At 45.4% G+C, this 22,494-nt stretch overlaps 1 protein-coding gene across 5 annotated transcripts in view; it reads left to right on the top strand.

Annotated features, from left to right (window-relative positions):
* The window catches only part of SPIDR (scaffold protein involved in DNA repair), a 536,511-nt gene that overhangs the window by 23,900 nt on the left and 490,117 nt on the right, over nt 1-22,494 (top strand). For 4 of the 5 annotated variants that reach the window (XM_033933714.1, XM_033933716.1, XM_033933719.1 and 1 more), the window contains 3 exons: nt 439-508; nt 9,838-10,015; nt 11,822-11,829. In XM_033933714.1, coding sequence (XP_033789605.1) covers nt 439-508; nt 9,838-10,015; nt 11,822-11,829 — 256 coding nt within the window. The remainder of the gene's footprint in view (nt 1-438; nt 509-9,837; nt 10,016-11,821; nt 11,830-22,494) is intronic. The other variant, XM_033933718.1, reaches the window with a different exon arrangement.

Here is a 22,494-nt window from a genome sequence, read left to right as displayed (position 1 = left end):
AATAAACTGTATATCCTGTGCCTTTTCTCTCCTTTGTATATGATTAATTTCATCTTCACCCCCTCCCCTGTGCTCTGGCATCTCTCTTCTCCTTTCCTTCTCTTCCTTACCACTCCACCCCATGGTCTGCATCTCTATCTCCTTCCCTTTTCTCCCCCAATGCCATGGCATCTCCCTCCTCTCTCTCCCTCCTTCTCTGGCACCTCCTCTCCTTTCTTTCCCTCTGGTCTGGCATTTTGTCTCCTTTAGTTTCCCTTCCTTCACCCCATGCCCTGGCAGTTTGTTCTGACTTGCTATTTTGATTGTCAAGTAGGGAGAGCACAGAAAGTTGCTTGGTACTTGATGTTTTCAGTATTTCATGGGGTTTTTTGTTCATGGACTATTTGCTTGCTTGTTCCTACTCCCTCTTTTAATTTTTTTACTTCTTGCTCTTTGCAGAACTTTGGTGGTTTGGAGAAGAAGCCACAAGCTATGCAGCACATAATACCACCTCTGGCTTCTGTTCCAGGTAATTCCTGCAATTGCTTCATTTTATGAATTTCTCCCTTTGCTGCTTTTACAGTCCTAAAGTGCATGTTTTGCCATTACATTTCAGCCATTGTCTTCATAGAGGGAAATTACTTAATTTAGGCAGTATCTGGATCTTGGAACACATTATTAGAGGATGTAAACAAAATTAAGGCTGCATGTTAATTGTGGTTGATGATGTAATTAAGTTATTTATTAGTTGTAATTTTAAATAATAATCATGGCTAATAAAATTAATTGTGCTGCAGAATTTCCCAGTATCTCTTCTCTGTCCCTCCCTTCACACCCTCCTCCTGCATGCACCTTAAATCTGTTCTTTTCTCAGTCCCCTTCTGACACAACTTCCTGTTTCTGCAGGGATGAGAAGGGTCAGAGGAAAATCTCTGGAGCAGACCACTGACAGTGAATATCACTGCTGCTATTGGTGACTGAGAGAAAAGCAAATTTAAGGTCCACTTGGGGGGAGGGGGAGCTGTCAAACTGTGGGTGTGGAAAGATGAAGAGATACCAGACCATGTACTGAGGGGAAGGGAGGAGAAGAAGAGAAAGATGGATATCCTGAACTGAGGGCAAGAGAGAGAGAAGCCTGACTATGCATGGTGGAAGGAATGGAGAGAGACGCTAAACAATTGTAAGGAAGGAAAAAAGAGGGACAGATGTTGGATTTAGAGAGGTGGAGGGAAAAAGGAGTAAGTTAAATTGAGGGTGGAGGGAAGAGAGAATAGTCAGTTAAACATGTGATTGCTCATGATTAAAATTTTAATTGAAATGTGGCGCTATATAAATATTAAGGATCATTTTGAATTTTTGAAAACAACTGAAAAACCTGGGTTTTTAAAGCATACTTTGCCATAGGTGAAATTTGTTTTTTGTTTCTTTTAAACTATAGATTCTTATTGAAACCATACATACAGGGCTAGATTCTGTAAAATGGAGCTTTGAGCGCTGTTTTGGCACTCAAATTTGGGTGCCAGGACTTAGCTGAAATCAGATATAATTCCTGGTGCACACATCCCCGGTATTCTGTAAGACTACATGCAAATTTTAGGAATGCCTCTAAACTGTCTATACATCTCCATTGGTCATTCCCCATTTTGGGATTCATGCTATGGGATTTGGGCAAGCATTGTTATATAATAGTGTATGCAAATCTAAATTGGCGCCAATTAATGCTAATTATTACTCAATTATTAGCACTGTTTGGCTTGTTAGCCAATTTAGTTGAGCGCACATCTTGGCTTGGCTTCCAATTTTGGGCGCCATATATAGAATCTGGGGTAAAGTGTACTTCTGTTAGTAACCAAATTATTTTCAAACAGTTTTAAATATGTGCCCCTCCATTGAAACGCTGCTCTTTGTTACATTGTTCCCACTCTTGACATTTTTGGTAATTTCCCACTTGAAACGTTTCTGAAAACCACTCTATCCCCCTCCCAAATCAAGTGTTTTTAATCCAAAAGTTTCAAGTTTATTAAAAGATTTTTTAAACCGCCTAATCAAATATCTAAGCGGTTTACAATGTAGTAATACATAGACAAAATGTACATTATTATAAAAACAGATAAAAACAGGGGTACTGGAAGAGAATCCAAGTATAAAAAAAACCAAAAACACTGACATACGGACCTATGCAAACAATAGGGAAGTGGGGAAGAACTACAATTTTTATAGAAAAGTTAAAACATAAAAGGAAAGTACAGTAGGCTAGGTTTCAGTGTGTTAATGAGGTACTGCCTAGAGAGTTGCGCGGGGACAGAAATCCCACCCGTCCCCACCCGTCCCCGCCAAAATCCCACCCATCCCCACCCGTCCCCGTGAGGAATCCCTCCGTCCCCACTCGTCCCCGTGAGGAATCCCTCCGTCCCCACCCGTCCCCGCGAGGAATCCCCTCCGTCCCCACCCGTCCCCGCGAGGAATCCCCTCCGTCCCCACCCGTCCCCGCGAGGAATCCCCTCCGTCACCATCCTTCCCTATAAACTTCAGAAATAGTTATTTTATTTAATTATGCTACTGAATTAAAGGCTCTGGTAGAGACCCATTTACAAATAAGCAAAGAGACTATTAATTTGGAAATATTAATTGGGAAGAATACATACTTTGTAAATGGGTTTCTACCAGAACCTCTAATGTAAATATAAAATATAAATACTCAGCTGATGAGAACCCACAAACTGTCAGCTGAGGACTTCCTTTGCAGTTGGCCTGGGGTCCCTTTTGCCAAGCTTGGCAGGCAGCAGTAGCGTCCCTGAGTCACAGATGCTGGCACCTCAGTGGCTCATGGATGCTGCCAGCGACTGCTGCGCTTGGTGGAGGGGAGTTCTGACCATCTCTAGAGGAGGTCCTCTGCTGGCGGTGCTTGGGGATCCCCACCAGTCACAGCAAGGGCCAACAAGTACTTCAACACTGTAGAAATAAAACCAGAAATGCATTTCCTTTTCTTTTGAACACAAAACAAAGACATCTGCCATATACATTTCCCAAGGCAGATGACTCTATGCAATGTCACCTCGGTAACAAAATACAAAAATAGACAAATACACCCCCTCCCTTTTTACTAAACCACAATAGTAGGTTTTAGCACAGGGAGTTACGCTGAATGCCTCGCGCTGCTCTCAATGCTCATAGGCTCCCTGCGCTAAAAAACAATATTGCGGTTTAGTAAAAGGGAGCCATAGTGCAAAATATAGACAGCAGATATAAATTCTCAAAACAGACACATTTTGATCACTAAATTGAAAATAAAATCATTTTTCCTATCTTTGCTGTTTGGTGATTTCATGAGTCTCTGGTTGCACTTTCTTCTTCTGACTGTGCATCCAATCTTTCTTCCTTTCTTTCAGCCTCCTGTATGTTTCCTCTCCTCCAGACCTCATTCTCTCCCCCAACTTTTTCTTTCTGTCTCCCTGTTCCCCCTTCTTTCTGTCTCTCTGTCTGCCCCCTTTCTTTCTTTCTCCGTGCCCTCCCCCAAGCCACTCGGTTTGCTGCCACCGCCATCGGGGAATAGTCCCCAAGCCACCGCTGTCCTAAGCTTTCCCTGCAGAAGCGTCGCGCTGACCAGCATTCCGCTCCCTGACGTCAATTCTGACGTAGGAGAGGAAGTTCCGGGCCAACAAGGCATTTCTCCTCATTCCATCCAGCCTGAGCCCCATCTCTCCTTGATCCAGCATTTCCCTTCTGTGTCTGTCAGAATTACCATTCCACCTATTTTCCAGCATCACCCTTCTTTGTGTCCATCTCACCTATATCCCTATCTCACCACTTTTTCAGAATCTTCATTTGTCTCTGTCCTTGTCTTTACCCCATATTCACCATTTGCCCTTTCAATGTCTTTATCTCCCCCCCCCCACACACACTTTTTCAGCATTACTTCTATGTCTCTATTTCACCTCCTCTTCATGTCCCCTCTGTATCTCTATCCTTATTCAGAAGGTCCTTCCTGCTTACCCTTTCTCTTCTTTGTGTCACTATCTCCATTTTCAGCTTTCCCCCCTTTTCCTTTGTTACTGCACCCTGTAGCCAGAATCTTTCCACCCTCTCTCCACTCCGGCCCAGCCCAGTATGAAAGATTTCCTTTTGTTTCCCTCCCCTCTCTCTTCTCCTCCCTCACCCACGAGTCCTGCATCTGGCCCTCTCCCTTCTACCTGCACCTGGCAACACCCCCCTGCTCCGCGGCTCTCTTAAGCAACTCGTCAGCAGCGGTGATCAAGACAAGCTGCCGACATCGAGGCCTTCCCTCTACGAGTCCCGCCTTTGTGGAAAAAGGAAGTTGAAACAAGCGGGACTCGCAGAGGGTAGGCCCCGACGCCAGAAGCTTGTGTCGATCGTTGCTGCTGAGTTGCCGAAGAGAGCCGCAGGTAGAAGGGAGAGGGAGATAGGAAGGCTGTAGAAGCTCCGGAGCATGACACCGAACCCGGCCAGGATGATTTCTTTTTCAGGCTGCTGCTGCCGCTGCCATCCCCCACCCGAAATGACAAAAAACAGCCTAATACCCGCGTCGGGAAATAGCCATGCTGAGCAGTGAGCTCAGCACGTACACAGATGAAAGCCTTGCTTGCTGATTGGTCCGGCGGCACGGTGGGGCGGGGCCGCTGGACCAATCAGCAAGCAAGGCTTTCATCTGTGTACGTGCTGAGCTCACTGCTCAACATGGCTATTTCCCGACGCGACGCCAGACTTGTAAGCTGCATGCTTGCATCGCCAGAATTTAGGTAGGTTGTTTTCATCCCCGTGGGAGTCCCGTGGGCAAGGGGGCGTCCCCGTGGGAGTCCCGTGGGTCAGGGGGGCATCCCCGTGGGAGTCCCGTGGGCCAGGGGGCGTCCCCGTGGGAGTCCCGTGGGCCAGGGGGGGAACCCGCGGGATCCCCGCGGGACCCGCGGGATCCCCGCGATCCCCGTTCCCGTGCAGACCTCTAGTACTGCCCTCGTGAGAAGGTGTCTTTTTCATCTGGTCTGCTTAAATGTCTTAATTTCAGGAATTATCTGATGTTTTTGTTTTTTTTTCTGAGGCTTTGGGTGCTATAGAGTTTCCCAGTAGTCCTGGGATAGCTCTACCTGGGAGAAGCTGCAAACCTAGGAGTCTGCTCACCTGGTTTTTATTAAAGCGTATGAGTGCATGCTGTATTTGGGCTCTGTGCTGGTCGGGAGACGTTGTGGGTGCCGGCTGCATCCCTTTACTTGAAAAATCATGTGGAGACTGGTGGGATAGAGGGTTTCAGGTTGATTCAGCCTGTGTAAAAGGCAGAATGAAGAGATAAGCCCCTGGCTATCCTTGCTTGTCTGAGGCAGAAAAGCTTTTCCTTTATCCAGCTACAGTGAGAGCTGATGTAGGCATGGAACATGGCAGCACAGTGAGTATAGCCCATTATTGTCTATGAGAGTCATTGGGGTGGAGTTGAATTGGGAGGCTTTAAGAGTTTCTGGAACTTCTTGATGGTCCTCCTCTCTTCAAATTTTGGTTTTGAAATTTTTTTTTTGTCCGTTTTTGTAGCTCCCCTGGACCGTTTTAAGTTTCAAAATCGCTTCCATGATATCCATCTTGGATGTTCTGATTTTAATTTAAAAGCCTCTTCCTGCCTCAAAACACTTTGTTTGGGTCTAAAAACAGTCAGGATGGACTCCACAGGTAGTTTAACCACTGTATTATGCTGATTTTGCATGAGGGGGTGGAAGCAGTGGGCTTAGCCCCCCAGGAACTTTCCAGGGGAACAGAAAACTCGAGAAATGGGACATAAATCCCTCTTAGAACTTTCTACTTGTGATCCGTTGCTGCCAGCAAAGTGAAAATGCATGAATGCCATTATCACAGGTGAATCCCTTGAGGGAGTCCTAAAGAGGTCCTCTAGGGACTCAGGTCATGTTTTTGACTCTGATTTTGTAGCACTCATATATGAAGCCTTTGTCCAGGTCCAGCTGAGGCTGTGCCAGTTAGCATGCAGGAGGGTTTATCCCTGCAGAATATGGCTCCTTTACAAGGAAAGCGTCTCCGGGAGCCTAAAGTCCAGTCAGAAAGACTGGGACAAAGTGCTTCCTCTATAGAGAGACAGGTTTTTGACGGGGCGAGTGCAGCCAGGAGACTGTAGCAGCCCTAGACCCAGGGAGGGGATTCAACATTGTGTAGGCTTTTTAAGCTGGCTATCTTAATGAGATTATTACAGTCTCTCTGCAGGAACTTGATTTAGAGGTTCCACAAACTGCCTTGACATAGCACTTACTGTTGAGTAGCTCCAAGACCCAGTCCACAGTATTTCCTTCACATTCTGAGATCACTATGATGCTTATGGAGCATTGAGAAATGCCAGAGGGCCCTTGCGAGGGGCTAGGGCAATGACTAAGTTCTTTTCTTTTCTCCCCAAATAGCTCAGAACAATTTAACATATATAATATACAATTAACAGGTTACAATTTACCATCGTTTATCCTAATTCGACACATACTAGGGATCCAATACCAATATACATAATATACAGTTTACAGGATAAATTTGACATAATTACAGTGCAATATTTATCAATATAAGTTTTTATCCTATGTGACACATACCGAGGATCTAGTACCATATACATTAATATTTCTTTGTAATCTATTGGCCTTAGGCAGGGGAGTTAGGTGAAGAGGTACCTTAGGTGAAGAGTTAGGTTACCGTAGGTGAAGAGTTAGGTGAAGATGTATGTTTTTATTGCTTTTCTAAAGTTGCGGAGTCGTTTCAAGGATCTGATCTGTGGTGCAGTTGATTCCAGTGACTCGGTAAGAAGTGGGAGTAGGAACGTCTTTTGGCGGTTTGCAGTTGAAGGGCACGACCGGGGGTGGGGGTGAATCGTATTTCATCCTGGGAGTGGAGGGATTTGTTTGGCATGTATGGAGGAAGATTAGTTGTTATGTAGCCCAGCACCATGTCGTGTAAGGTTTTGAATGCTAGCATCAGGCCCTAGAAGACACAACGTTTGGCTACAGGCAGCCAGTGAGCCGACGATAGAGCCTGGGAAATGGGGTTGTGGGCATAGAGGTTTTCTAGAAGTCTGATAGCCGTGTTTTGTACACACTGGAAACGTATGTTCTTTGCTGTGAGACTGTTGAATAGGGTGTTGCAGTAGTCCATGTGGGAGAGGACTAAGGCATAGAGTAGCTGGGTGAAGTCAGACTCAGAAAAGTAGTTCCTTATTTTTCATAGTTGTTGTAGGTAGTAAAATGAGGAAGATACTACCTGAGAGATATGGTTGGAAAGTGATAGGTTGGAGTTGAGGAGTATGCCTGGGCTGCGTACTTGGTCCTTCGCAATTATGGTAGTCGAGTCCCAGCGTAGTGAGGGACGGACGTGGTTGCAGTGTTCTTTGTGGATCCAAAGGAGTTCCAATTTGGAGATGTTTAGTTGTAATTTGTTGACAAACATCCAGTTTTTGATTTCTGAGAGGCATTTTAGGAGTTTCATGATCTAGGCATCACGGGCTTCTCCTAACGGAAGGTATAGTTGGATATCATCCGCGAAGGAGTGAATCTGTATTTGGTATTTGCAGGTTATGGCTAGAACAGGTCTAATGTAGAAATTGAATAATAGGGGGGATAGTAGAGCCCCTTCCGGAAGCCTGATTTTGATCAGTTTCAATAGCATATGTTGAGCAGTTCTCTTTGAAATCTATTATTCAGGAAGGAGACAAACCATTGTAATGCAGTGTCTCAGATTCCAATTTCAGAGTGCTGCTCAATGAGGAGCAGATGTTCAATAGTGTTGAACACCACACTGAGATCCAGCAGCATCCTTATCCATGAGTTTCCAGCAGTCGTTGATGTCGAGAAGGATAGTTTCAATACTGTTGAATTTCCTGAATCCAGATTGGAAGGCAGATAGGGCTCTTTGTCAATGAAGGAGTGTAATTGGTTTAACACTGTTTATTCCAGAATCTTGGAGACGAAGGGTAGGTTGGAGACAGGTCTAAAGTTGCCAGGCATGTTAGGGTCCAGTGTGACCTGATGACCATTGACTTCCAGTTTGAAGGCACTACGCCTGTTTGTAGAGAAGTGTTGATGAGAGGAAGGATGGAGTCTTTAAAGGCATCTTTCACAGCTACTAGGAGGCATGGTGAATAGGGGTCCAGGTTGGAGCAACTAGTATCTCAGCGATGTCGTTATGGGAGACAGTTTCAAAGAGTTAGGGTCCCAGTTGTAGTTTTAATTATCTTGTCTGAGTCACAGGGGGATGGTGTCTGTAGCACATTGGAGTCAAGGTTTGATCATATTTTGTCTACTTTGTCAGTGAAGTAGTCTGAGAATATTTCGCTGTTGAGTTCAGTGTTAAGGAATCAGTTGTCTCCTTGTGACTTTGTGAGCATCTTCTTTTTTTATTTTAAAAAGTTATTTTGATCTATTGGGGGTCTTTAATAGTGGTTGGGAGCAGTATATCCTTTTAGCGTCTAGGATGTTTTTTTTTTATATTTTTCATGCAGTTCCTTCCATTTGGATCTGTCACTGTTAAGCTTGGATTTGTACCATTTCCTTAGGTTTTTTGTTTTTTTAGTTCTTAAGTTGTCAGTAAACTAGGGTCAGGAATATTTGCAGGGATAGTATTTGATCTCTTTGAATAGGGTTTTTACCTTGGTGTGCCATTCCACGGCAGCCTCATCAACAGATTCAGAATTGGGTTTTAATGTTCCCACTAGGTTAGAAAGGTCTTTGGAGAGATCTTCTAAGTTGATATTCCATGGCTTCTTATTTCTAGAAACTGTTTATGCTACCTAAAGTGGATTCCTTGGTGGCACAGGTTATAAAGTGTACTCCTCTTCCCAGTGAAGGTGGTGTGATCCCAGGACCGCAAACCGGATCTGATTCTCAAATTGAGGCCTTGGCTTTGGGTCTTAAGGCAGCAGCTTCTTTCATAGTACACACCTGCCATTTTTTGTTTTTTTGTCAGGTACTAGTGACCTGGATTGGCCACCATGAGGATGGGCTACTGGGCTAGATGGACCATTGGTCTGACCCAGTAAGGCTATTCTTATGTTCTTATGAGGTAAGAACCTAATTTTTTGGTAGAGAAAATGATATTTTTCAGTGAACTCCATGGTATAACCTGCTGGTGCTTAGTATAAAGTTCTAGTATATCACAGCAGAAGGTCCCTTTGTAATGCACACCCATACCCATTAACCACTGCAACTGAATCTAGTGAGTATTAACACCACATCATGGCACTTGCTACCCTGCATATAATAAGAATTCTCTCTTTTTTGTAATTAAAAGGAAAAGGAGCAGATCATCCTGTGAGCCCCAGGCCTTAGTCTTCCAGGTGTAGGTTTCAGAATGGTATGGCCCAACTAAAGGAAAGGAAATTATCAGATAGGACCTAATTTCACCTTCCTCGTCATCTGATGCTATACCATTCTGAATGAGTAAGTTGTAACCAAATGGAACTACTGGGTGGAGGAAAAACCAAGCCAAAGTCCAAGTGAGCCAGCATTTGCAACCTGTAATGCTTCACAGAGGAGTAGAACAATGATCACATTGCCACCCTATGGGAAATAAGAGTGTGAGGGTAGGGGTAAGAACTTTTACACATCAATGTATTAACTAGTGTGGTAAGGACATAACTGCTACCAACCAGGTTAAATTTGGGTTCAAGTTTCAAGTTTATTTAAAATTTCTTATAACGCTCAATCAGACTTCTGAGCGGTGTACAATAAAAAATACAGCTTTCATCATATAAAATAAGGGTGAACATTTACAAGAGAGATTCCTACACAGAGTGTTGCATTCTCCCTTGACCAATTGTTACTAAAATGTGCCAATATCTTAATGTGTTTTCATCAGTATGGCTTTCTTTATCAGGTTCGTCTGTGGCTGGCAACAGTATAGAGCTTGCAGACATCAGATGGAGTTCCAGTGACAGTGACTTGTCAGATGTGGAGAGCAAAACGTTGTTCTCAGGGATCCAAAATCAAAACAGATGTAGCTTAAAAACTAATGAACTCTGCAACAAATACAATATGCTGAGAGAGGACACAAAGCAGTGTTCCCGCTAAGGTGCGCTGGTGTGCGCTTGCGCACAAAATATTACCTGGCAGCGCACAAGTTTCTCGTCACAGCGCACACATTGTAGAGCACAGTTCTTCAACCGCCGGTCCGCAAACAAAATCTTGCCGGTCCGCGAAGGATTCGGTCCCCGCCGCAACGAAAGGCCGGCGTCAGCTGACTTGCAACTTCCTGTTGCAGTCGCTGTGCCGGGACTCCTGCCTTCGCCGGGACTCCTGCCTTCCACCGCGTTTGCCTCCTGCCTTGTCTCCGCACCTCCAGACCAGCAGCGGCAGCTCTGTATGTTTTTAACTTCGGCACAGAGCTGCCCCTAATCAATAGTTTAGCGCGGTTTCATAAGGCAGCCTCGGGGCCTTTGCTAGGCCGGCCCACATCGCATCATCGAAGCGGGCCGGCTATCAAAGGCCCCGAGGCTGCCTCATGAAACCGCGCTAAACTATTGATTAGGGGCAGCTCTGTGCCGAAGTTAAAAGCATACAGAGCTGCCGCTGCTGGTCTGAACTCTTGGGCCGCTGAAGGAGGGCAAAAAGCAGCTATCCTGGAGGTTTCCCTTCCTCTCGCCTTACAGGTTCCTTTTTTCCACCTTTTTTTTTTTCCTTCAAACGGCAACGGGCCCCAGCATCGACATCAATCAAGTAAGTTCCACTGTCAATCAAGCGGTTCTGCTCGGCCAAAGCTTCCCCTGTGACATGAGCCACCCTCAGGGGAAAGAAAGTGACCCACAAAGGTGAGGGGAAGGGGGGCAGATGATGGAAGTTGGGGGGGGGAGAGAGAGAAGGGACAGATGATGGAATGGAGGAGATGAGAGAGAGAGAGAAGGGGACAGATGATGGAAGTGAGAAGAAGGGAGAGAGAGCAGAAGGCAGATGGATGTCAGTTGAGAGGGGAGAGCAGATGCTGAATGGAAGTGGGGAAAGAACACATACTGGATGGAAGGAGGAGATAAATAAAGGGGGAAGAAAATAGTAAGATAATGGAGGGGTGAGGGAAAGGGGTGACAAGCTGTGTGTAGACACAGTGAAAAGAGGGAAACGGGACTAAATAGTAAGAAAGAATTTAATTTAGATGGAGGCAGAAAATAGAGAAGGAAGACCAGAGAAGAAAAGGGAAGAGAGCAGAGAATGATCAGATCTGAGTGGAGGAAATGAGAAGAGAGATATGCTAAAAACCACAGGGGGGAGGGAAGGATAGAGATGCCAGACCATGAGGGGAACAGAAGGAAGATGATGGATGCTAGACCAAATTGGAGGGTGGGGGGGGGGGCAGGAGGAGAGATGGCAGGGAAAGACAGACAGTGAATGGAAGGGGCAGATGCTGGACTGAAGAGACAGAGAAGGTTATCATGCTGCTGTACCGGGCCATGGTACGCCCTCACCTGGAGTACTGCGTCCAGCACTGGTACTTTAAGAAGGACACGGTACTACTCGAAAGGATCCAGAGAAGAGCAACTAAAATGGTTAAGGGGCTGGAGGAGTTGCCGTACAGCGAAAGATTAGAGAAACTGGGCCTCTTCTCCCTTGAGCAGAGGAGATTGAGAGGGGACATGATAGAAACATTCAAGGTACTGAAGGGAATAGACTTAGTAGCTAAGGCAGGGAGAACGAGAGGGCACTCTCTAAAGTTGAAAGGGGATAGATTCCATACAAACGTAAGGAAGTTCTGTGGTAGAAAGCAACATATTTATTTGGCTCATAACTTGCTGGCGCCCGATATTTTTAGCTCACAGTGAAAAAAGTTTGCTCACAACACCCGCCCGCTTAGAGGGAACACTGGACACAAGCGGTGAAGGTAAGTCTGTATGCTGCTAAATCCTTTTAACCACTTTACTTCTCCTTGGCCTGGTTCCTCAAGTACTCTGTCAAAACGCAAAATCTGCAAGATTCCAAGTGAGGCATGGCCTACATGACTTTAGCAGTGCAATTCACACACAGAGTGTGGAGACATATGCTATGGGATGCCGCTGCTCCCTTGTGGGCATCTTTAACCTGGCTATGTCTCTCGCTTTTATACTTCCTAGTTCCTGTTCTTCTGGCTCCACTTCTCCTGTGTTACCTCCCCATTGTGGATCTTAAGGTGGCTCTAACACTCTAAGGGAATATCTTTAAAGGGAAGAGTGCGTCTTATGGACTCCTTTACATGCCATATGTATAGACTGTAGAAGTCTCTATATGATTCCATCTTTTTACTTACATTAATAATAATAATAATAATAATAACAACAGTTTATATATCGCAGGACCGTGAAGTTCTATGTAGTTTACAATGATTAAAGATTAAACAGAGTTCAAAATTAATGATTAACAGTACTAGAGATCATTTGTTGGGGACTAAGGTTGTATAGGTCGGTTACTTAAGTATTTCAGGAACAGATGTGTTTTTAGGTGCTTCCTGAATTCCCTATAAATAGTAGGCACGAGCAGTTCTAGATCTTTACCCCATAATGCTGCTTGATGTGAGAAGAGATGTTGGTGATGACTTTTAAATTTACAACCTCTAACCGGTGGAGAAACAAAGTTCGGATGTGAGGTTCTCCTAAATCTGTTGGTTGTGAAGGAGAAAAGGTCTGTTATATATTTAGGGGCTAAGTCGTAAAGTACCTTGAAGCAAAAACAACCAAACTTGAATTTTACACGTGCTTCTATTGGCAGCCAGTGTAGAAGTCGATAGGAAGGTGTCACGTGATCAAACTTCTTCAGTCCACAAAGTAGCCTAACTGCTGCATTTTGTACCAGTTGCAATCGCCTCATGTTTTTCTGGGAGAGTGCCAAGTAGGCGATGTTACAATAATTGAGTTGACTCAGTATGAGGGATTGTATCAGAATTCTAAATGATGAGACATCGAAGTAAGCTCTGATGGACCGAAGCTTCCAGAGGGTGAGAAAGATCTTTCTAATCAGGGAGTCTACCTGGTCTTTCATGGTCAAGCTCTGGTCCAGTGTTACTCCCAATATCTTCATAGTGGGTTGAATGGGATAACTAAGGTTATTGATGCACATTGATGCTTTAGTGTCAAGTGGGCGTGGCGATGCTATAAAAAATTTTGTTTTCTCTGAATTTAGCTTTAGTCTGAATTCAGTCATCCATTGCTCCATCCGATTTAGTACTTCTGTTGCTTTGGGGGTGACTTCTGAGAGAGAGGTAGTGAATGGGATAATTATCGTGAAGTCATCAGCGTAGCTAAATAGTTTTATCCCCAGCTGGGACAATTGCGCACCCAATGAAGACATGTAAACATTGAAGAGCAAAGGGGATAATGGTGATCCCTGTGGCACGCCAGATGGATTGCTCCATGTATCAGAGAGATCGTAGTTAAAATGGACTTGGTAGGTGCGTGATATAAGGAAACCTCAAAACTATTTGCATCTAGGCATTGTAATATTTTTCCATGGTCCACCAAGTCAAAGGCAGAGCTCATGTCAAATTGCATGATCAGGGCTTTGAGGCCCTTACTAAACAAGTAGCGCAAATTGTCCAGGATAGCTGCAATTACTGTCTCAGTGCTAAACAGAGGCCTAAAACCAGATCGAGTTTCGTGCAAAAGAGAGAACTGGTCGAGAACTGGAATGGATGCTACTGGTCTGTATTTGGTTACTGATGTTGATAATTCTTTACGATTTTTTGGAATTGGGGTTATTATAATATGACCATTATTAGTGAGGAATTTTCCATTGTTTAGGTTATTGATTAGGTAATTCATTAGAGATAGTTTAAAGTCTAATGGAGCTGCTTTCATAATTTCTGGGGGACATGAGTCCAGGACACAGTATGATTTAGAGCACAGTTCTTCAACCGCCGGTCCGCAGAAAATTTCTGCTGGTCCGCGCAGGGCCGGCGAGATCCAGTCGGCAGTTAAATTTCCTGCCGACTGCGGCAGTAGCGTACTAAGGGGGGGGCGGGGGGGGGCGGTCTGGCCTTGCCGTTCAGTCCCCCCCACCCCCGAAGGACCGCTCGCCCCACTGACCTTCCTGCACCACCTATGAAGCAGCCCGCAGCAGGATCGCGATGTCAGCGATCCCTGAGCTGCTTGGGCGCTGCTTCCTGCGCCGCGGTCCCGCCCCTTCTCTGACGTCAGAGGAGGGGCGGGACCGCGGCGCAGGAAGCAGCGCCGAAGCAGCGCAGGGATCGCTGACATCGCGATCCTGCTGCGGGCTACTTCATAGGTGGTGCGGGGAGGCTAGGGGGGCGAGCGGTCCTTCGGGGTGGGTCGGGGCATCAGGCCTTCAGGTTGGGGCGGGCGGGCAGGCAGGCAGGCAGGCTTTCAAGGGGGAGGGGGGTGACAGGCAGGCCTTCAAGGGGGGAGGCAGGCCTTCAAGGGAGGTGTGCAGACCTTCAAGGCGGTGCAGGCCTTCAAGGGGGAGGGACAGGCCTTCAAGGGGGGGGAGGCAGGCCTTCAAGGGTGGGACAGGCCTACAAGGGGGTGGGACAGGCCTACAAAGGGGTGACACAGGCCTATAAAGGGGTGAGACAGGCCTTCGGGGGGGGTGCAGACCTTCAAGGGGGGGACAGGCCTACAAGGGGGGACAGGCTTTCAATGGGGGACAGGCCTACAAGGGGGTGGGACAGGCCTACAAGGGGGTGGGACAGGCCTACAAGGGGGTGGGCAGGCCTTTAAGGGGGGGGACAGGCCTGTCAAGGGGGGGGACAGGCCTTCAAGGGGGGACAGGCAGACCTTTAAGGGGGGAAAGGCCTTTGGGGAGGACCCTGGTTTAGAAGTACACAGAGGGAAGGGGGTTTTCAAAGAGATATGCTTATGCCAACCTTTTGGGGGGGAAGAAATAATGGGTCTGAAAATAGAGGAGAGGGAGAGAGATGATGGACCATGGGATTTAGGGAGGGAAGGAACAGAAAGGGAGAGAAATTGGACACAAGGGATGGTGTGGAGGCGGGATAGAGATACTGGATAGGAAGGTAATTGGGAAAAGAAAGGGAGAGATGGTGGACTCTGGGTTGGTGGGGAAGGAGGGAGAGATGCCGGATGAAAGGGTAGTTAAGAAAAGGTGGATCTGTGGAGGGAGATGAAAAAAAGGAAAGATACCAGACTTCCTGGGGAGGGAAGGGAAATGGAAAGGGAGGACAGAGTTGGCAGATGGATGGTTAGCATGCAGAAAGAAGAAAGAAGGAGACCCTGGCAAGCAAGTTATCAGAAGAAAACCAGAGCCTTGGACCAACAAGATTTGAAATATAACCAGACAACAAAAGGTAGAAAAATTAATTTTATTTTCTGTTTTGTGATTACAATATGTCAGATTTGAAATGTGTATCCTGCCAGAGCTGGTGTTGGACTACAAACGTGAGCTAGGATTTAACAGAGAGAGGAAAAGTCCTTTTTGTTTCTTTATTTTATTTACACCACAGCGCCAGTGTGGTTAGGAGAAGCCAAAGGGGTTGAAAAAGCTATAAAACCCATCAGGATTTTTGAAAAAAATCACCCAACTGGGCAGGAAAATCGAATTGAAAACCCAATTCAATAGGCTGAATCGAATCGAAATTTTTTTCCTGAATCTGGCAGCATTAGTTTGCGCTACTGTCTTAGACTTTAGGACCTGGGATGGGGAGAGATGGCATCCTCAGTACTTTATAATGCAAGTGAAACGAGGATTTGGTTAGACTTTTGAAGGGTCTGCAGAAAAAAAATATTGTTTAGGCCAGGGACATGAGACAGCAGGAAATGGGAACTTTTCTTCCTTCTATTTTTGTGAATGGAAAGGCTGAGGATGTCAGAGAGCTCAGTTAAAATATGTGCTTTATAAGAAAATTTAATAATGTGTTTTATAAAGTTTATAGCATAGCTGGCCTACCCAGTGAGGTGTTCCTAGTGGTGGTGGTGGCAGCGTGTCAATGTGTTGAGAGGAAGAGGTGGTCTGGGAAATTCTGCTGAGCAAACTCCAGGCCCATTTCTACCCCCCAGTTAGTCTACTCCACTCAACTGGTTCACACACTGAGTGGGTCTTTGGGTGTTGTTTTGGGATCTCTTCCAGTGGTTTATCAGTATCTCCTTCTGGTCCAAGGAAGGAAACTTTGTTATCCTTAGCATTGACCTACAGAATATGTTTGTAACAGCGCTGCTTGTGTGGCATTAGGCTATGTAGTGATCGAAAGAAAAAACCAGACCTTTGCACATTTTTGCACTATATGGTGGGTGTATGAGGAGATTCACATTTCCTGCACAGCTAAGTCCATGTGAAGTTACCTTGTGCTGTATTTGACATCTAGCAAAGTCTCTGTTTGAAAGGAAAGATCTAAACTTAAAAATGAAGTGGCCAGAAGTTATGGTAAAAGCAGATAGTGTAGCTGGTTTTAAGAAAGATTTGGACAAATTCCTGGAGGAAAAGTCCATAATCTGTTATTAAGACATAGGGGAAGTGTCTGCTTGCCCTGGATCGGTAGCATGGAATGTTGCTACTCTTTGGGTTTTGACCAGGTATTAGTGTCCTGGATTGGCTACCATGAGAATGGGCTACTGGGCATGATGGACCATTGGTCTGACCCAGTTAGGCTATTCTTATGTTATGTTCTCATCTGTAGGGGCCTTTGTTTTCACTTCTTATTTTAATGTATTTTTTTTCTGGGAACTTATCAGTGTTTTTAATAATGGGAACAAAAATGGAAGAGAATTAATGTGTGTGAGATGAGGGGGTAACTAATTTCTTCAGCTAAATAATTCAATCCACCTCAAACAGACATAGGAGAACTCACGCACCATTCACACACCCTCCAACCAAAAACGTCAAAAGAAAAAAACTGTTTGACAATCTCCTAGCCATTCGAGCTGCAACACTCGACCCCCAACTCTACAACCTATTGACCTCGACCACAGACTACAAAACCTTCAAAAAGAAATAAAAACCCTTCTTTTCAAAAAACACATAAAACCGAACTAACACAATCAGAACTGTCCCAAGCATCACCTGCAACTACTCCATATGTACTTCTGATATCATGACAATTCAGACATAATTTATGTTATGTTATGTTTGGAATATAAGAAAATTTTCACTGCCTGTTTCTATTCTGACCATTTATTCCGTTTCATAGTCATTACAAAAAATATTTTTTTACATGGGGGGGGGGTGTCAAAAAATGATGGACCCCGGGTGCCACATACCCTAGGTACGCCACTGGACTGCGGTTCCTCCCGACTAATGTTCCTACCAGCCTCAGGCGATCAAGACAGGCTGCCAACGTCGGGGCTTTCCCTCTCTGAGTCTCGACTGTTAGGAAACAGGAAGTTGAAACAAAATAGGCGGGACTCAGAGAGTGAAGGTCCCGATGTCGGCAGCCTGTCTTGATCGCCGCCCCTGCCGAGTTGCTGAAGAGGGCCGTGGGGAAGTCGCGAGTAGAATGGAGAGAGCTGCAGATACAGGTGCAGGTGGAGGGAGATGGTCAGCGTGTGCGAGCAAGATCCTGGGGAGCCTTCACAGTGGCTGTCTCCCCTCCCACCAGCTCTCTTACTTGCCAGTGATTTACCGGCAACTTCCTGCAGGCAAGTACTAAGAGCTGCTGGAAGGGGAGGAAGCCACTGTAGGAGGCTGGGAAGCTGCTGGATAAAGAGAGAGCTGTTACTGGACTTGGAGGGAATTAGAAGGAGAGATGCTGCTGGGAGGGGAGGAGGGAAAGGGATGGGAAGAGAGTTAATGTTGGATAGAGGGAAGAGGGAAGGGAGAAGGAGAGATGCTGCTGGGAGGGGAGGAGGGAAAGGGATGGGAAGAGAGTTAATGTTGGATAGAGGAAGGAGGGAAAGGAGAAGGGAAAAAAAGGAAGGAGGGAAGGGAGAAAGAAAAAAGGAAGGAAACAGCTGGCAGGGAGATTACAGGAGGGGAAGGGGGTCAGGGTGGAATGGAGAGATCAGATGAGGGAAAGGGGAGAGAGAGGAATGAGAAAGTAGAGAGACATTGATGCTGGAAAGGGGGTCAGCAGAGAAATGAGAGAGGGATAAAGATGCTAGATCTGGTGTAGGAGAGAGAAAAATGAAGAAGGCAGTGAAGCTGGAATGAATGATGTAAAAAGGAGAGAGGAGGAACAGGCTGGATGGACAGGAAAGAGGGGCATAGAAAGAAGTCAGATACATATGGAAGGGGGAGAGGGCAGACATTGGATGGAACGGGCAGATGCTGGAAGGAAAAGAGTGAAAAGAAGATGAAAGCAGAAACCAGAGACAACAAAAGGTAGAAAAAAATAATTTTATTTCTATTTTGTCATTAGAATATATCAGATTTGAAATATATATCCTGCTAGAGACATAACTGGGGACTGCAGTATTCTGTTAGCATGATATTTCTGTGTAGCATTCTATAATAACTTGGCTTGTTCAGTTTTCTTGGTAGTAGAGGGGATATATGTGAAGGGGAGGGGAGACAGGGGTTTTGTTGGTCCGTGCTCTATATTTGTATTTATAAAATCACAATTGTTCAGAATATTGTTTCTTTTTATACTTTAATAAAATACGTTCAATATAAAATCATAATTGCGGCTTGTGCAGATGGGATCAGATGGTTTGCGGGGACCGAGCTCGCAGAGATGGGGCGTAAACGGGGTTTTTAAATTTTAGTCCTAGTAGTTTGCCGGTCCACAAAATAATTCTTTTATTTCTGCCGGTCCACAGGTGTAAAAAGGTTGAAGAACACTGATTTAGAGTATTTGTTATATAACTTGATGTAGTTATTTCATTCTAAATTATGGAAGGAACTCCAAACCATGTCTGCTGATATTTCATTTCTTTGTATATAGGTTGATTGATGTTCGCATGCGGCAATTATCGAGTAGTTATTTCTTAGGTTTTTAATTTTTGAATCGAAATGTTGTGCTAGATCATTTGCTGAGGGTAACTTGATGTTATGCATGGGTTGAGTGTAGTGTGTGATGTGAAATAAATTTGTAACTATGTTGAACAGTTCTTTTGAATTAGTTCCTTTTGAGCTAGTGTTAGATGAGTTAATTTTGGATGAGTAAAATGTTTTACGTTTTTCTTTTATCTGTTGTTTGTAGTTTTATGTTGGATCTCCAGTTGTCCCGGTCTGGCAGTTTTCCTGTTTTTTTTTTCCAGATTCTTTCTAATCATCTTATTGATTGTTTCATTGATAGGAGTTTGATGTCGAACCATTTGTTGTATTTATTTGAGCAGCTTTTACTATTTCGTTTAGGGGCAATTTTATCTAAAACGGATGTGCTAGTTTTCATCCAGTGATCATAGAAATCAACTCCTTCTATCTTCGCTTGTAGATCATATTGTGACCAGTCCCCCATATGTATTTATTTACTGAGCAAGGTACTATTCTCCCCTCCCTCTCCAGGATTTTCTTCCAACTCTGTTGGAGTTGCTGTGTGTGTTTACAGAATTCTTATTACCGTATTTTCATGTAGATAACGCGCACCCGTGTAAAACGCGCCCAACCTGACCATGTGCCCAAGGCCCCGCCCCCAGGAGGGACCTAAGGCTCCCTGGCCTATTCTGATTGGCCCAGGCACCTTAGGCCCCACCAGTAGGCGGAACGTTGGGACGGATGGGCCAATCCTGCCTCATTCCGTTGTTGGCTGCCTGCCGGACAGGCGGGTTTGGCTCCCGTCTGTCCGGCCAACTACACAAAGGTACGGGGAAGGGGGGTGGGGGTGTCGTGGGGGTCGGCCAGGGGGGTCGCGGGTCGGCTGGGGGGGCGGTCGGAGGTTCTTGGGGGGGGGGGGGCGGCCGTTGGGGGGGGGGGGGTTTGCATCGAGGGCAGGAGGGCCTGGGATCCCTCCTGCCCGTAATGTAGTGCGGGGTGGAGGTAGGGGGTCGCCGTGGCCAGGAGGGTTTGGGCTCCCTCCTGGCCCGATATTGTCGGGGAGTTGGGAGTCGGCGGGGCAAGAGGGCTTGGGCTCCCTTTTGCCTCGATCGTGTTGGGGGGGCAAGAGGGCTTGAGCTCCCTCTTGCCCCGATTGTGTCGGGGGTGCCGCGGTTGGCTGGGGCAAGAGGGCTTGAGCTCCCTCTTGCCCCGATCGTGTCGGGGGGTGACGTGGGTGGCTGGGGCAAGAGGGCTTGAGCTCCCTCTTGACCCGATTGTGTCGGGGAGTCGGCGGGGCAAGAGGGCTTGACGTTAGAGAAAGGGCGAACCGCCAGAAGAGGAAGCAGCGCAGGCGCAGGGCTCACAGAAGGGCCGGGACCGCCAAGAGGAAGCAGCAGGACACCGGTAGGAGCTTCTACATGATGGGAGGGGGGGTCGGAAGGCTGTGGGGGTGCGAGCGGTCCTTCTGGGTGGGGGTGCGAGTGCGGGTGGGAGTGCGTGCGAGCGGTCCTTCGGGGTGGGGGTGCGGGTGCGAGTGTGTGCGAGCGGTCCTTCGGGGTGGGGGTGCGAGCGGTCCTGCGGGGGTGGGTGAATTGGACGTCGGGGGGAGGAACTATGTAAAAAAAATTTTGTACAACGCGCTCATGCGTAGAACGCGCAAGGCTATGCGCGGTTTGTAAAAACACATATAACATATGCGAGAAAATACGGTACATGTTTACTATTTGAAAACCTTATTTGTCCATTTATGTTCTTGAACACTGGCAACTACCATGTTTGTTCTATATGTTATGTTCCACTTGTTTAAAAATTTCAATAAAAAATATTTGAAATCATATTGTGACCAATATTCCTCTGGGTTGATATGGCCTCTTGTGAGGTGTTCTTTTTAGTTGAGTCCAGGTTAGATTGAAATAAATGAAATGGTCGGACCAGATAATGTGACACTAAGTACCGACCGAAAGAGAGATGGAAGGGTCTAAGGTCTCCTTTGTGGACATCGCTACCACATCTAAATGATGGCCTTTTTCATGTGTTTGAGTGGGTAAAGGGAGATTATAGTTGAGTAATGATAGAAAGTTTTTAAAGTCTTTTGCTTCTGGATTGTCCACTTCATCTAGATGTAAGTTTATGTCTCCTGCAATTAAATTATGTGATGAAGTGATTGAGTTATGTAGGACAAATTCGCAGAAGTCCTTTCTAGCTTTTGGCCAGCTTTTTGGCGGAACATAGAATAATATACAAGAAAGGGAATCTTCTAGTTCCTTATTGCTAATTTTACAGGCTAATATTTCTAATTGATTGGTCATTTTGGAATCCAATAGTTCAACTACAAATCCTTCCTTAGCAACAATTGCTAAGCCTCCCCCTCTTCTTCCATCACGATTTAGCGTGTGAATTTTAAAATTATCTTGTAGAAGATCATTTATTATTGGGTCATCTTCAGACAATAGCCACATTTCTGTTAGGAATAGACAGCTATTTTCTTGCTGATGATCCAATCTTTAAGAATGCTTTATTTCTAACAGATCTGATGTTGAGATATGCACAGGGAATGGATGTGATAGGTTTGGTTGATGTAGTGGTTCTGATAGGTTTTACTTCCCTTATCCTTTTGTTTTTTAGGGTACGTTGATGTCTTCCGTTGCTCGAGATTACCTTGATATGGTTTGTTCTGTCTTCTTGTTGGTTAATTATAAGCCTGATGGGTAGATCAGGATAATGGGTTGAGTGTAGCTGTGGATAGAGTGACTTAACATCCTTAATGCTGTCGCATATTAAATAGATTAGTAAAATCAGTAGGAAATTCATGCTTGCAGATTAGAATGACTCCTTCTTGACCTAATGGCTATTTGGTGTTTCTGTTACTTCCTGTTTCTATATTGAATAATTAGCAGTGAGTCAGATAGCACTAGATCAGATTCAATATCAACAGTTAAATTAACAGTTAAATTAATAGTTAAATTAGGAGTAGATCAGGTGACTAAATCCGATTCAGTGGCAACAATTTAAAATTTAAATTAGCAGTAGATCAGAAAATCAGTTAAATTAGCAGTAGATCAGTAAATCTGAAAATCAGTTAAATTAGCAGTAGATCAGTAAATCAGATATCATCATATCAGATGCAATAACCACAGTTAAAATAACAGTTAAGTTAGCAGTAAATCAGGTGGCATTAAATCCGATTCAGTGGCAGCAATTTAAAAGTTATGTGCACCATAGGTTGTCTCGTACTGCGAGTATAGGCTATAATAGGAGAACCACAGTCGGGGGAAAGTATAGCTGCCAAAGAAATAAGCCAGATATATCCACCGGCAAGCTGAGGAGGGCGAGCTCGGCTCTGAGATGTTCAGCCGTGCGCTCGGACAGTGGTGGCAACAGTAGCTGCGAGGCCCTATCGATTAGTCCGTTGGCTAGTTGAGAAGTTCCTTCCAGGCGTGCGTTTCCACTCTTTTCTCCTGCCCGGATCCTTGGGATGTGATTCCAGGGACCTCCCGGGCGACTTACATTAGGGATTTCTATTCCGCCATTACCTTGGGGTTCAAGGTGGATTACAAATGGATTGTCCGGAGATTAGAAGTATTTAGGGAGTAGTTTGTACATTTCTTTGAGTTGCTAAGGATTACATCTGAGTTGTCATGATATTGGAGGTACATATGTAGTAGTTGCAGATGATGCCTGGGACATTCCCGAT

This window comes from Geotrypetes seraphini, chromosome 2, assembly GCF_902459505.1.
Source record: "Geotrypetes seraphini chromosome 2, aGeoSer1.1, whole genome shotgun sequence".
Classification (NCBI taxonomy): Eukaryota; Metazoa; Chordata; class Amphibia; order Gymnophiona; family Dermophiidae; genus Geotrypetes; species Geotrypetes seraphini.
This window is presented reverse-complemented; position numbering and strand designations above follow the sequence as displayed.